Consider the following 16,523-nt stretch of genomic DNA (forward strand, 5'->3'; position numbering starts at 1 on the left):
TAAAATTAAAAATCATGTTGGAATTTTTTTTACAATTTTTAAATAATTTTTAATAATGTACAGCAAATTATTTCCTTTTTATCTCATGTTTTGAAATTTATAAGATAGTTAGAATAAATTACAGAAATAATGAAAGATTTAAAGAAGAGAGCGTCAGGGGGGGGGTCGAGGGGGGTTTCCCCCCTCAGGGGAGGGGGGGTTGAGGGGGGTCTCCCCCTCAGAAAAAGCTTGGGCTTAAATCTTCAACAAATAAAGAAAACAAAATTATTTTAAAAATTTCTTTTTTATGTTAAATATTATTATTTTTGTGACATTTGATTTTGAATGACAAAAAATGTTGAAATAAATATTACCCACTGTATGAAATGTTAAATTAGAAATCAATAATGATGTTGGAAAATTTATTCTCATTTTATACTCTGAAAAAAGGAATTGACAAAAAATAATAATTTTTATTCCAAACTTTTAAAACAGCATGCCTATTTCTTATTGGTTGACACTCGAATTAAAATAAAATAATGAATATTATTTCAAGACCAGAAATAAATTTGAAATAAATAATTTTCTTTCCCTTATATTTTTTATTCCAAAATGCCACGAATTAATTTTGAAATAAAATAATTTTCTTTCCAATATTTTTATTCCTTTTTCTTATTGGACGTCATTTTGTGTCCAATGAGAGACTAGTGTTTAAATATTTTAAAGCTTATTACAGCATTTATTTTGAATGTGATAATAGCAACATTCTTACATTAAATGTGATAAAATAAATTACTCCCCTTTAAACAATTTGGGGGAAGATAACACATACACAAGAGATCATACAAAGTTATGTTTATGAATTACTTAAACATATTCTAATTTAATACAAGGACATTGTTATTGTGTGGTGCACCAGGGAGTAAGGGAGGGGACAATGGATCGAATATTCAATCTTTAGGAGTCTCAGACTTTGGGGACTGGCTTAAAGGGAATGTGCAAGAATTTAGCAGTTTCTGACTGAGTTTGGGGACTTGCGCAAGAAATGCCGTTACTCGCTATGTTAGTTTTGAATATATATAGTTTTGCAGACAAAGAGTAGTTCAAATATAAATACACGGCCCCCCTCCCATACTATATTTCACTCCCTTCATCCCCACCTCCTTTTTTAAAGTAGACGAGAAAGGGAAATGGAGAAGGGAGGTGGGAGAAATAAACAGGATAAAAGGGGCAGGAAGGCGTGCAAGTCATATACTTGCCCATCCAGCTACACGCCTGCCTGCCCCTTCTTTCCGTGTTCACATCACTTGCCCCCAAATCTCTTTTCTCTTTCCCTGTCATCTGAAGAGATCCAGGGAGATATTTCTAGTAATTAATTACAGAATGGTTATGTCAGTCTGTAATACTGGTAATCTTATTTTCAAATGATTGCTTTTTTTCTTGGAACTTTTTTCTTAGTTTATGGTTTTCTAGATTTAATCAACAATCACTTTACAATTTCCACCATATTTTCGGGATGATTCTGGTTTTCATGGCCTTTCTTCAAAAACTCTTAAATTGAATTAATTGCCCATTGTCCCCTCCCTTACTCCCTGGTGGCGCACAGCTTTTTTTTCAAAGAAGACTGTCTGCTACAATATTACTTTCATTCATTATGAATAAAATAAGCAAAAATGAGTTAATTAGGAGCTACAAAGTACGGAAGCTATATCTCATGCTGGTATCTGTTCTGGTGTATTAAGGTTTTTAACTTAATTGTAGAATTTGGATTTTTGCTAATTTTTAATTTTTTACAACAACTTTTTGCATGGTATAATTTTTCTATTCATCTGATTTTTGGAATAATGATTCCTAGAACAACAAAATACAAAATTATAAGCGAGGTATCTTTATAATCAAATCCTAAAAATTAAAGTATGTCCCTTTACTGCATCCTGTATTTAAGCAATTTTGCAACAAATTTATGCCCAATTAAGGATATCTTATAAAGTTGTTTAACTTAATTGTAGAATTTGGATATGTTAAATTTTGTATCAACACTTTTACATTTTATTGTCCTAAAATTACTTTATTCATCTTTATTAGTATATATAAATCTACCCAGAACCTATAAGAAGCAACACTTTAATGGAGAACCGTATCTGTTCAGTGGTCAGGCAGACACACAGACAGAGATCCTTTTATTTTATCATAAGGATTAGACATATGAGAAGCTACATTGTAATGGAGAACCAAATCGGTCCAGCGGTTAACCAAATCCTTCGGCACAGACAAAAAACCTTCACAACCTTTCTATGTTATCAGGAGAAATAATGCAGCAAATTAATTATTTAGAAATTGCTGAAAATTTTGATGTTTTTTTTGTGGCGCAATGTTCGCGCAAAATCTTGTGCTGTGAAGTGGGAATAAGGGAGGAAAGAAGGAAGTGGGTTGTGTGGATGTTTTCACTTAGAATTGTTTGTCAGAATTCTGGTCCTTTGTTTCTGTATATTATAAGTTTTCAGTCTTGTTTAGAAAAGTAGACAAAAGTTTACTACACAGGAAAAAAAACTATGAAAGGCAAAAAGTTTTCTATATAAACTTCTGGGGTATGGTCCCTTTCATAACAACGTCCCTTAAGGAGCGTTTCTTCGTATTTTCACAGTAGCTTTTCTCCTATTTCTAGCCCCTGCGGGGCAATGAATCGCCCCTTAAGGGACGTTGCCACGAAAGGGACTATAGCCAAATTCTGCATAGTATAACAATTATCTTACTTTATACAATAACACGTGTATTTCTTTTAAACAAAGATGACAACTTCCATAAAAGGGAAGCTCTTAAATCAAATAGTAGGACAAACGAAAGTTGACACTTACAGATTGCCAGAAAATAATTATCAGAATATAAATTTATAAGTATTAACAAAATTGTTTGTAAAATTGTTGCAAAACTTTTACTGTTAAAGGACATACTTAAATTTTTAGGAATTGGTCATTGAGATTCTTCGCTTTTAACATTGTATCATATTGTCCTAGTATTATAATACAAGTATTGTAAGCGAGGCATCTCTATAATTAAATCCTAAAAATGAAAGTATGTACTTTTACTGCATCCTGTATTTAAAAAATTTGGCAACAAAATTTTGTACTATTTTGTTAAACTTACAAATTAATGATCGGCTTATTAAGTTCTGACACTCTACCAGAGTTATTGTTTGTTCTTCCTTTTGATTTTAAAGCTTCGCTTTTATGGATGTTGTCATCCTTGTACAAATTCTAATTTTCCAAATTCTACAAAAACAACTGTGTTAGTGATGTACCTAGCCAACAGTCAAGATTTCTGGGGGATGTTTCTGGACTCGCAGAATATTCAGATCTAGGGGTAAATAAAAATTTTTATTAGCGATGCAACTCTATAATTCGAAGAATCTGTCTGTCAGTCTGTCCGTATGTCCGAAACATTTTTAAGGAAACGTAATTGTCTCGACTCCTAAAAGAGATAGAAGGGTTTTTTCTTCAATATTCTGGATTTTAACAAATACGCTCTAAATCCGTTGTCTGTATTCCTATCCATGATTTTTATGCTTCGCTACTTATGGATGTTGTCATCCTTGTTTAGTAATTATTTATAAAATACTATTTAGAGAAAGATTTTTTATTCTGCGGCAAAAAAATAGCACAAAAGGGCCGGTGCGTTCTTAGAGATGTTCTTAGTTATCAAACTTAAAGAAAACGCTTAAGCCATTTTAAGTGTCCCTCTCACCCTCTTACATCCCTTATTTACGCAAATGATTAAAAATATTAAGAATTTTTTCAAACAAAGTATATCATAAATTATAAGCCAAATTTGATATTAAGAAAATACCAAATCATTTATATTTTGATTAACTTATTGATTTTTGTATCAAATTTGACATTGTTTAATCAATTAATCTGAAAAGATAAATTTTCCTTATAAAAGATCTTTAATTACAAAAATGAGAGAGTACCCTTTTTTTCGAAAGTAGACCTTCCACATCCTCCACAACTTAGAATTCATGTAAAAGTTATGTAAAGGATAGAATAATTGTGTAGGTTGCAAGGAAGCCAAAGCTTCTTTTTTTAAGGGGATGATATTCATATTTTTTGTGTGAGATGTCATAAAGTTACCTGGTTTGTAAAAAATCTTATATGATTCCAAAAATTTTGGAATGCTTACGGCACCACCAGCCCCACCCCTCCTGCAAATATGTTTAGGGGATGGGTTCGCCACCCACACCCCACCCCTTTGTACGTCCTTGGTAGGGTGATTACATGGTCTACCAGCGAATGAAAGGACTTTACCAATTTTTCTTTTTGATAGGTTATATTTTGTCGTCACACAGAGTGTTCAATCCTGGATTTGACAGCTAACAAATGGAGACAAACTGACAGCCTTATGGTAACTTTTATTCAGGGCTCGGCAGTCGCGCTTCAGCCGCGACTAAGCCTCAAATTTAAACATGTTTAGATGCTTTGACAATTTTGTTAAAGATTGGAATTGCCATATTTTGGTCAGGTTCCGAGTTTCAGCTGATTTTTGAAATTGTAAATGGTTGATTTTCCTGGCTGACGCGCGACTGCCGAGCACTCCTTTCCTGGCTGACGCGCGGCTGCCGAGCCCTCCTTTTATCAATTATTCGCGGCGAGACTTCTGTATAAATAAATCATATTTGTTGGCATAAGAATGATTGCACTTTAAAAAAAAAGAAAATCCGTCAAATCTTAGGGATCTTAAGGGATAAGACAATGAACGATAAATTGTTGTACATCCCCAATTTTGATAAAGAAAAGTAACCCTTCTGTAAATTAAAATTATTGGTTAAATTGTTGGAACTAACCAATTAGAATTCAATAAGAGTACCCTAAATTTTGTGCCAATAAATAAGATAACATGTTTACATACTTTGGTTAACACAATAATTTACAGTCCAATGTCCCGTCCCTCCCTGGCCAAAACTATAAAAACAAGGATGACAACATCCATAAAAGTGAAGCACTAAAATTGTAGGACAAACGGACATTAATACTTGTATAGTGTCAGAACTGAATAAGCAGAATATAAATGTAGTAGAGTCGAAGCAAAATTGTAAGTAAATTTGTTGAAAAACTGCTTGATACAGGATAATGTTTATGGAAACACTTACAATTTTTGGACTTGATCATAGAGTTGCTTCGCTTATAAAATTAAACTTTTTTGTCCCAGGAAACAATATACCAAAAATCAGATCAATCGGATAATTAGATCACATAAAAAATAGTTGTTAAAAAAGTAGAATAATCATCATGTTTAAAATGGACGTACGGACATTCTGGTAATGATTATAGAGTTGCTACGCTTTCTAAGTCGTACCTAAGTACTACAATCTCCATGCAAAGTTTGAAATCGATAGGACAATTCAAACATGCCTAAATTAACGAAAAAAAGCTATCTGTCACGGACGGACGTACAAACCGACCCTAATTATAGAAAAGCTTCGCTTTTAAAAAGAAGCCTATAACACAATTTGATAATGACATGTGTTGATGTTATACAGATGATATTTAATAAACATGATTATGAAATGGTATCTTAGAATGACAGGGCAAGTTTATAAATAGTCGTCAATTTAGGTTGCTACAATGGTCCTCCATTATTGGTCAATTTGTTCCTTCAGTAGGATGGGAGGGAATGTGGTATAGGAGGTGGATGGGGGTTATCGTTATATTAGCCAGCTAGCTGGAAGTGCATATTATCAATGTATGCGAGAATCTATAAAACTATCTACGTAGAGAGAGAGGGGACAATGGGCTGTTATTACACTAGTCCCCAAAAAAAATTTTGATAACATTTTCTCATTCGCTGGCTCAGCAACTTTTGAGACATGAATTTTGATTGGTTGGTTAATTAAGTTGAGTTTTTTCAAACGTTTCAACCACTAATTTTAAATCTAGAGAAGAGGTAATTTTGTGTATCCTCATTGTGGATGAACATCAATTTATCAGCCATTGTCTTATCCCTTTAGATCCCTGACTCTATATCAATTTTAGTATGAAAGATCCCAAGCAGCAAGTGTGGAGATCGGAGGCACTATGGTGGTTGTCGGAGGTACTACAGATGACTCGGATCCAACAGGGAAGCAGATTATAGTTCCTAATAAAAAAAATACGACATAAAATACAAATGACCAATGATAGGCCAGTATTCATTGTAATTTACCAATGGTAAAATGTATACTGGCCTATCATTGGTCATTTGAATTGTATTACGTCATTTTTTATTAGAGCGCACTATAAGCTGCTTCACCAGCAGGAGCTCTGGAAATATATGATACAGAGACGGAGAAGTGGATCCTGAGGAAAGATCTTCGTCTGTCACAGCCACGTCACAGCTTCTGCGCTGTTCCAGGTTATTTTTTATGAATTTGACTATGAAAATTGTTGTCTTTATTTTAAAAATGTATTCAGTTACAGGCAATCTAACTTTTTGCTGAAAATAAGGTTTTAATTTTGCTTCTAGGCGACTAATTTAATTTCTAAATTTCTATCAAGAGGTGTGAAAACATTTTAAAATTTTCATATACCTAAAATGTCATTTTAAAATGCTTATAACTTTTCTTTACTGAAACTGGAGACTTCAAATTTTGGCTATTGGTTCTATTTGTGTCAGTCTCTCAGCAGTTAAAGTGGTGTATTTTTTGCAGGCTTCCTTTAAATCCGGTTTTTCCTGGTATCAATAGAACTAGAAAATTGATTTACTTTCAATTTCATGATGTGACATTTATGTTTTTATTTATAGTTGTAAACTTTAAATACACAAACATTTAACAATGTCTTTTACGCTATGGCTTCGAAACCGATTAATATCCACTGGATTATAACTGGTTCTTAGCCATACTGAAAAAAACATATATAGCATCGTATAACACACAATTTTACACGAATAATAAAATAAAAATAATGAATTGATACCAGTTGCATTGGCCCGGGCCTTTGGGCCCTCGGGGCTAACAAAACTGGTTTTAAACTTATAGTTTGATATTTCAATATCCGCGGAAAGATGTCTATAATATGATGCGATAAATAACTAATAAAATATTTATAGAGAGATACATTTTCAAATTTATAATTTTCTTCTTTTTGTATTTTCTACGCAATACTCAAGGTAGAGAGGGGACATTGAGCTTTTTTATTACACTAGTCCTCAAAGTTTTATAACAACGTTTGCTTATTTGTTGGCTCACCAACCATGGGAACTTATATTCAATTTTTTTGGTTGGTTAATTAAGTTGAGTGTCGAAACGTTTCAACCACTGAACATAAGCAATAATTTGATGTATCATCATTGGGGATATACATCAATTTATCGGATATTGTCTTATCCCTTTAGATCCATGTTACTTAAACCTAATTTTATATGCGTAACATCTCTATAGATATATTGTCTACATTCCTTGTTACACACCCCTATAACTCACAAAAGGGATGACAATTTAAAAAAATTTGCTCGCTTCGCTCGTCAATACCAATCAAAAACAGCTTTTTGGACTTATGAAAAAGTTGAGTATGTATAATGTGTTAAAACACCCACCTGACTCTCATATATAACACCCCTGTTGTGGTCTATAATACTACCCTCTCGGTGTTGGTTTAGTGGGGAAGGGTACATAAAAAAATCGTAAGGGGGCTGGCAAAACACTGTGCACGCTACTGTATGAGGAGCCACCGTATAGGGTTTTTTCTTCAAAAAAAAAACACTTCAAACCTTTTTAAAAGTAGTTTTTATACAGCAGTGGAAGGAGGCAGAGAGTTTAGAGAATTTCAGTTATGACTTTATAATATTTTCTATTTGATTAACAATTATTTTTTGTTTATAGTGAATGAAACTACAGTTATGGTGCTGGGTGGCTGGGGAGGTAGAGGTCCGCTGGATTCTACAGAGGTATTCAATAGTTATCTATAATACAAAGTAGAACGATGTCTGTCCGTCTGACCGTCTGTATGTACGTCCCTTAAGATCTCGGTAACCACTGAACCGATCGGATTCTACTCTTCAGGGTATCTACCTATTGGTCCTGTGGTGGTTTTAAGCTATTTTCTTAACCCCCCCAAAAAAAACAAAAAATTCCCCCCCATTTTTTTTTTTTTTTTTTTTTGCTGAAGATTTCCTTGGTCCTTTATTTTTTTTGTAGAAGATTTCCTTGGTCCTTTTTTTGAAGGAGATTTCCATGGTCCTTTACGATTTTCACCTTAATTTTTTTTTTATCACCTCTTGGGGCAAAGCCCCTAGAGGCTAGGGGCGAAGCCGCTAGTTTATCACATAGTATTATAAACAGCTTTCCGCAAATGTTTAATTTTAAGATAAAAACCAGTTTTGTTAGGCCCGAGTTGCCGATTACATGGACAAACAAAACTGGTTTTATTATTATGGTTGTACATTTTTATATTCGTAGAAAACTGGATATAATAAGCTACGATACATGATTTTTCTTTGTGGATGAGAATCAGTTCTTATCAACCGGATGTTAGTCGGTTTCGAAGCCATACTGAAAAAAAACGTTTACATATTTTGCAGCAAAGTTACTCTGTAAGTTACTGTACTTCTATTATCAAAAATCATCTATCTATCTACTAGCAACTTATCCCCCCCCCCCCTCAGAGGCCTTTAGGGGCACTTGCGGAAAGGGGAGGGGAGGTATTTTTTTCTAGACGTAATATATTTTTTTAGAGTGGAGGTATCCTCACTCAAATTAGTTTTAAACCTTTCTTGGACCTATAAAAAGCTTCACTGAAAAGGAAAGCCATGTTGGTCCTGCGATTAGTGATATCCTGTCAAACATTTCTATATTCTTACAACTCCCTTGTATGATCCCAATACCCTTAACAATCAAATCTGACTAAATATATATGCTTATGTTGGATCATCGAAAGAAAGTAGCGAGTTTCGTCATATTTTCACAGTAGCTTTTGATAGGCTGATTTTGGTTAGGTTAGGTTAATGTTAGTTAATGATTACCCCGCAGGGTTAGGGAAATTGCCCATTAGGGTAAGAGCCCCTCGCAGCGCTAGAAATAGAAGAAAAGCTACTGTGCAAATACGAAACCCGCTACTTCGTTTATTTTACATGATCCCTTATGTTAAATTTTAGTTGATAAACCTGGCAACTGGAAAGCAGAGTCTTGGAAAGCCTCTCCCAGAGCCGAGCTATGGCCATGCCTGTCTTGTCACAGAGATTAATGGACAGTCCGGAGTTCTGGTGACTGGGGGAGCACTCACAGGTTTGTAAAAACGAAGCTTTTCTATAATTAGGGCCAAACCATCCGTTCGTCCGTCCTTAATGGTTGTCCTATCGATTTCAAACTTTGCATTAGGATTTCTATAACAGTATAGTATGATTTAGAAAGAGTAACAACTTTATAATCTTTACAAGAAAGTCCTTACATCCATTTGTCTTGTGGCGTAGCCTTTGCAATGTTATCCTTTTTTAATCAAATTTTCAAAGGATAGAGAGGGGAGGGGTTAGAATAATTTGAAATCTCACCACTACCCTCTCACCCTCTCTCATAAATTGAGCTTTTCATTTAAAGAACACTAAAGAACAACCTCAAAATTGATTTTATAAATGAAACTTAAAAAGGCTATGGTTTACTAATATTTCTTAGAAAAAATTCTCATGTTTAAATTTCCTATCATATAATGCCCTTAAGTTTTATTTGTATTTGAAACTTTTTTGTAGCTTTTCTTATTTTAGGCCAGAAAGCAAGATTTCTTTCGTTCAAGACTCAGAAATGGACAGAATTGTCAAAACTTTTGTTCAGAACAGGCAAGTTAAATTTAAAGATGCTTAATATCTATAATACAAAGTAGAATGATGTCTGTCCGTCTGTCCGTCCGTCCCTTAAGATCTCGTTAACCACTGAACCGATTGGATTCTACTCTTCATGGAATATACCTACTGGTCCTGTGGTGGTTTTAGGCTTTTTTGGGGGGGAGTGGGACACCCGCATTTCACAAAAAAACAAAAAATCTCCAACCCCATTTTTTTTAGGTAGGCTGTAGCACTAGGTAGCCTGTAGCAGTGCCTTTTTTTAACAAATTCTATATAGGAGGGTTGACTTAGCTAAGCCCCTAGAGGCTAGGGGCGAAGCCGCTTGTTATTATATAAAGTAGTAAGGTTTTTTGTCTGTAGATTAAGATTTCGTTAACTACTGAACCGATTGAGTTCTCCATTTTATGGAAGCTTTTTATAGGTCTATGGATGGTTTTAGGCTATTTAATTTTCATATTTAGTTTTGGGTTAAAGCTATCTTCCTACTCTCCTTACTCATTCGAATACAGCAGGGAGTAAGGGAGGGGACAATGGGCAATTAATTCAATTTAAGAGTTATTGCTGAAAGACTATGAAATCCAGAATAATCCGGAAAATATGAAGGAAATTGTAAAGGGAGAGGCAGAAAACTTTTAAATAAGAAAAGAGTTCCAAGAAAAAATCATTCATTAGAAAATTAGATTACAAGCACATCAGACTGACATAATCATTCTGTAATTAATAACTATAAAAATCTCCCTGGAACCCATTCAACCCATCGCCCAATAACCCAAAATTTAATTGGGTTCTTAGAATGGTTATTAAATAAATATCACAATAAAGTTTTTATCTATGAAATGATATTTTCTGGAGGGAAAAAATTGTTAATACCAGCCACATCATAACAAATTAAGTTTATTGATACTTTTCTGCTAGATATTCAAAAACTAACACACGTGTTGCGGCATTGGTTGCGCAAGTACCCAAAGTCAGTCAGAAACTGCTAAATTCTTGTACATTCCCTTTAAGCCAGTACCCAAAGTCTGAGACTCGAAAAAATTGAATATTCGATCCATTGTCCCCTCCCTTACTCCCTGCGAATACAGAGCTCCTAGATGCAGCCCTGGAAAATCGTTTATGATTATAAATCTGTATTATTCTAATGCTAAATGCTCCTTTTGTTCAAAATTTGAGGCGCAGTTTTATAATATAAAATTTTTGCAGATTTTTAAAATTCTCCATTTTATCAGGAATTAAAAAATGATATTGGATAAAAACGATTTTAGCTGAATAAAAGATCAGCATTAATTGGAACATAAATTGCTTACTATGCATTTTTCATTAAATCTGGTTAGATTTTATAGAGAAATATTCCTTTTATGAATTTTTTGAGCAAAATTTTGAAGATAAAAAAAATTGTCAGTAATTTTTTTTCAATCTATTTATGGGTGAAACGTTTGTATGTTAAATTGGATATTTTATAACTCAAAATAATTAATTAGCCTCCTCAATTTTGTGGCTCTTTTGTTGTACAAACTTTCAGTTTTAAACTTTTCTAAGGGGTAATGTTTTTTTTTCATAATTCTTGTTGTTCTTATCCCCTAAGATCCCTAAGAATCCTACACTCTCACCCAACTCTAAGTCATAAAGTTTCACTTCTCTTTAGTAGAGTGCTCAGGGGGTTGTCGAAAACTTTGACACCCCACATAAATCAAAATCCAAGGGGTTGTGAGCCTAAGGGTCTAATACAGACAGCATAGTCGTGTCCGAAATGTCTTTTACTTTTTTACCTTGACACCTTCCATGGCTGTTTTTATAGGAGGATTCGGGGGGGGGGGGGGGGGGGTATCAAGAGCCGTAGATCTTTTCAAGAAGGATGTGGAGGGGTGTGAGGGGGGTATCAATGTCCCATAATTTTGCTAGGGGGTTTGGGGGATTGATACACCATCTTCATCCTTCTACACCCTTCTTGACAAAGATCTACACCCCCTAACCCCCTAACTTCTCTGCTTCTCTAAATATGATTAATTTTAGATGGGCACAAGATGGTTCTGATCGAGGGAGTGCCAACTCTCTTCAGCTGGGAGAATATTCTTAAATTTGATGGTAAGCTTTGATATTTGAAAGGAAACGAAGTAGCAGGTTTCGTCGTATTTTCACAGTAGCTTTTGATAGGTAGGGTTAGGTTAGGTAAATGTTAATAAATGACCCGCAGGGTTAGAGTCCCCCGCAGGGTTTAGAAATTGGAGAATAGCTACTGTGAAAATACGACAAAACCCGCTACTTCGTTTTGACACATTACAAACTTTCCCGATTTTGTATTACTTTTGAGGAACATGATTCCAGTTACGTCATATTTTTTTTCCCCGAAAAAGGGAAGGGGGATAGAAAAAAAGGGAAGGGGGGAAGAAAAAAGAGATGGGAGAAAAGGGGGTTTTCCCCATCTCTTTTGAAGAGATTTTCTCCCCCCCCTTCTTTTTCGGGAAAGAAAAATATGACGTAACTGGAATCATGTTCCTCAAAAGTAATACAAAATCGGGAAAGTTTGTAATGTGTCCTTCGTTTTCTTTCCATGATCCTTAATTTAACCTTAGTTGCACTGAATCCGCCTTTGTCACCATCGGAACGTTAAATTGTCGATTATTAAAAACAAATAATTGTATAAACAATTTTATTTACTTTATTATACTTTTAATGTTTTTATTAAGAGTCCTTAAAGATTTAGTTAAATATAACAAGAACGTGGAGGTCTTTATAGTGCCTATAAAAAATACACTAAAAATAACCAATGATAGGCAAATACACAGATTAAATTAAATAATTGTAAACCTTCCCAGGACAAATGAGAAGCTACCCTGTAAAGAAGAACCGTATCGGTTCAGTGGTTAGCGAGATCGCTCGGTACACAAACACAGACAGACATAAAGACAAAAAGGCACACATCCTGTTACTTTATTATAAGGATTAAAGAAAGTTCTAGTAATTTGGTAAACGGTGGTTCATGATCTGACGGTTGGACCTAACCTAGACATAGCGTAGCTGCGCTTCTTATAAACTGAAATTAACAAATAAATTTTGATGACGTTATTCTAATAAAATATTTACATATGATTTTCTACAAACGCTCCAAATAAATCTTAAAAGTGCTTCATACTTGTACATGCCCACTTAAAAATTGTACAAATAAAATAAAAACAAGGATGACAACATCCATAAGTAGCGAAACACAAAAATTGTGGATGGGAATACGTACAAGTAGATTTAAAGTGTATTTATTAAATCAAGAATAGATTTATTGGAGAAAATAGACACGAAACCTTGTTTTATTTTGTATGATGAAGACGGTTAAAGTAAATTACATACTAGATGCACATAACAATGGGAAAAATATTTTGAAACTGTTAATGCAAAAAAGTTTAAAATTGGACCAAAGATACCAAAGATATGGGGAATTATGTCAAACATATAAAAACAGCCAAAAACCTGTTAAAAGGCAGTCTGACTGCCATTGTTGTTTTCTTCAGACGACAGGAAATTTAATGCAAAAAGTTTTAAAATGGGACCAAAAATACCAAAGATATGGAGAAAAATGTAAAAAATATAAAAATAGCCAAAAACCTGCAAAAAGGCAGTCTGACCGTCATCGTTGTTTTCTTTAAAAGACGGGAAATTTAATTTTGATATCTTTAACTGAAAAATTTTGAAAATCGGACCATAGACACCAAAGATATGGGTAAAATTTGGAAAATATAAAAATAGCCTAAAACCTGCTAAAAGCAGTCCGACCGCCATTGATGTCTTATAGTTAATTGTGCTCCTAAATGATGAAAATGTTGTCAAAAAGTTTCAGCTTTCTACCTTTTATAGGAGCCGAGAAAATCACGTTTCCCCCAATTCATTAATTACGGACGGAAAGACGGACGGACATTGTGAATTATAGAGTAGCTTCGCTAATAATAAAGCGGATGTACAGGGCCATAACCATATAAAACTAGAATATTAAAAACAAGATAAATTAGAGTTAGTTTGAATTAAATAAATAACTATATTGAATATTGATATATAAGTCAATAAAAGTAATTTTTATATGGATTTGAGTTTTGAAAATCAAGTGAAATTTTACATATTAATACCATAAATTTTATTAAATTAAACACCAAGCTAGCCCTGTAAAATAAGCTATATAAGTTGGAAAGAATTTTAATGTATATAATAGATTTGAAATCTGCATAAAATTTTAAGGATTTTTTTTATAAAAAACGTTTTTTATATATTTCTTTATTTAAAAGCGCAAATACAATTTAAGTTAATTAATTTTGACCAAGAGGATAGGTGGATTGGAAACTACCAGCTCTCTAATTGGTTGAATGATGTACGAAACTTAAGCTTCTGCAATCAGAGCGCAGATTGTTTTCAACCCACCAATCACAGATGTCAAAATTAATTAACCTAAATTGTATTTGCGCTTTTAGATAAATAATTATACAAAAAACGAATTTTATAAAAAAAATCCTTAAAATTTTATGCAGATTTCAAATCTATTATTTACATTAAAATTCTTTCCAACTTATATAGCTTACTGTATAAATCGCATGAAATCCTATAATTTGTAATTTTCCACACTGTGCCCTGTTAGAATTTTAATAGTTTAAATAGAAGCACTCTTTAAAAAAATATAGAGCCAATTCTTTTGAACCTCAAATCTATTTTATGATGAAACTTTTGAAGTGGTTTGTTAATTTGTAGGCGTTTCGAAGCTTGTTATTTATTCTGATCTTAAGGGATAAGATAATGGTTGATAAATTGATGTACATCCCAAATGATGATACACAAAATTATCCATTCTGTAGATTTAAATTAATGGTTGAAACGTTTGAACACACAACTTAATGTAACAACCAATCAAAATTCACTGCAGTCCTCAAATTTGTTAAGCCAACGAATAAGAAAACATTATCATAAAACCATGGGGACTATTGTAATAAACAGCCAATTGTCCCCTCCCTCACTGCTTATAACCGCAAAATTAGCCAAATAATGAAATGTTGGCCTACTGTGTCGGGTTCATATCAGGACCATGCCGAGTCATATTAAAGACGTTAAAAAGACTATACGTAGGGAGAATGCCTCGACTCATAATCAGACATTGATCCCCTTAGTTATCCTAGGATGTTAGACCTGACATTACAGTGTCATGGACAAAATTAAAAGGTCACGGTACGCAGGAAGGAAGGGGACATTGGGTTCTTTATTAAACTAGTCCCAAAGTATTAAAATGTCATTATTTTTTTTGTTGGATCAACAACTTTGGAGACTTTTAATGAATTTTGATTGGTTTTTCATTAAGTTAATTGTTTAAACATTTTAACTAATAATTATAATTTACAGAAGTGTTAATTTTGTGTATCATCATTGGGGATGTACATCAATTTATCGGCCATTGTCCTATCTCTTTAGTTCCTTGTCAAGTACTTAGCTAGCTTACAATATAAAATTACTAAAATACATTTCCATTTAAATTGTTAGAATAAGTTAGTTTGAATTTATTTAAAAATAAAGCACTCATATACTCAGATATTCAATTTAAAATAATGTATGTTCTATAAAAATGTTAAAGGACATGTTTCGAGTAAATCTTGTTCGAATAATCTGTTATGGAAAGGTCTTGGTATTTTAGAATCGTCCTATCTATTTCAAATCTTACATTATTATTGCCTATAACAGTTAGGTAAAATCGTAAAAGCGTTGCTACCTAATTCAAGTAACGTTGCCAGAAAGTCCGTTAGTCCATTTTAAACTTGTTGATATTCTATTTTTGAAACAAAAATGGTCTCTCAAAGTTTCTAGAGAGCAAAGAACATCCCCCCCCCCCATCACTTTCTCTACCAATTTATGTAAAAAAATTTAAATTCATTTTAAAATAAGAGGAGGGAAAATGCTCGTGAGCATTTTAAACTGGCCATTTATTTATTTATTGTTCAGGTGAGAAATGGTACCAGTCGGATCAGAAGTTGGCTGATTCCAGATCTGCTTTTACTGTGACCTCAGTTCCTGGACATCTGGTTGATACCAGCTGTACCTGGACATCTGGTTGATACCAGCTGTACCTGGACATCTGGTTGATGCCAGCTGTACATAGACATCTGGTTGATGCCAGATGTACCTGGGCATCTGGCTGATACCAGCTGTACCTGGACATCTGGTTAATGCCAGCTGTACCCGGACATCTGGTGGATGCCAACTGTACCTGTACGTCTGGTGGATGCTAGCTGTGCCTGGACATCTGATTGATGCCAGCTGTACCTGTACATCTGGTTGATACCAGCTGTAACTGGACATCTGGTTGATACCAGCTCTACCTGGACATCTGGTTGATACCAGCTCTACCTGGACATCTGGTTGATGCCAGCTGTTTCATATGCTTTGCTTGTTATTTTTGTGTTTTATTTTGTTAATAATAATTTATATCTCCTATTTAATTGTGATGTTACTCTAGTCAGAATATACATATATTACGATAATCAAGAAAAAATTGTAATTATTAAATATATTAATTCTCATATTTATATTAAAAATGGATTGTTATGGAAAATTCTTGAATTTATTAATTGCTATATTCTTATTAATTGTTTAGATAAGATATTTTTATGGAAAACACGTTATAATTATTGATGTAAATAATAACAAACAAGGATGACAATATCCATAGGTCATTAATCAGTTCGTTAATGATCTTAGATCTGATTAAAAATGGCTATGAT

The 16,523-nt window shown here is 33.6% G+C and overlaps 2 protein-coding genes across 3 annotated transcripts in view; both read left to right on the forward strand.

Moving 5' to 3' along the window:
• The first annotated feature begins 1,655 nt into the window (after nucleotides 1-1,655).
• On the forward strand, nucleotides 1,656-16,354 carry LOC145317680 (uncharacterized). Of its 2 annotated transcripts, none has more exons than XM_080158844.1 (10): nucleotides 1,656-1,721; nucleotides 3,270-3,339; nucleotides 4,300-4,377; nucleotides 6,006-6,087; nucleotides 6,262-6,363; nucleotides 7,832-7,896; nucleotides 9,103-9,232; nucleotides 9,706-9,777; nucleotides 11,797-11,868; nucleotides 15,745-16,354. In XM_080158844.1, exons 3-10 carry the CDS (start codon nucleotides 4,375-4,377, stop codon nucleotides 15,855-15,857), a joined length of 639 nt encoding a protein of 212 aa, XP_080014970.1. In that variant the 5' UTR covers nucleotides 1,656-1,721; nucleotides 3,270-3,339; nucleotides 4,300-4,374; the 3' UTR covers nucleotides 15,858-16,354. The 2 variants fall into 2 exon arrangements, with proteins under 2 accessions (XP_080014970.1, XP_080014971.1); XM_080158845.1 differs by having other exon boundaries at nucleotides 6,265-6,363.
• Nucleotides 15,920-16,523, forward strand: part of LOC145315530 (corticotropin-releasing factor receptor 2-like) — a 29,027-nt gene continuing 28,423 nt past the window's right edge. The window contains exon 1 of the mRNA XM_080155512.1: nucleotides 15,920-16,076. Coding sequence (XP_080011638.1) covers nucleotides 15,920-16,076 — 157 coding nt within the window. The remainder of the gene's footprint in view (nucleotides 16,077-16,523) is intronic.

The sequence above is a fragment of the Acartia tonsa genome, chromosome 4, assembly GCF_053477335.1.
Source record: "Acartia tonsa isolate MP-2025a chromosome 4, ASM5347733v1, whole genome shotgun sequence".
Lineage (NCBI taxonomy): Eukaryota > Metazoa > Arthropoda > Copepoda > Calanoida > Acartiidae > Acartia > Acartia tonsa.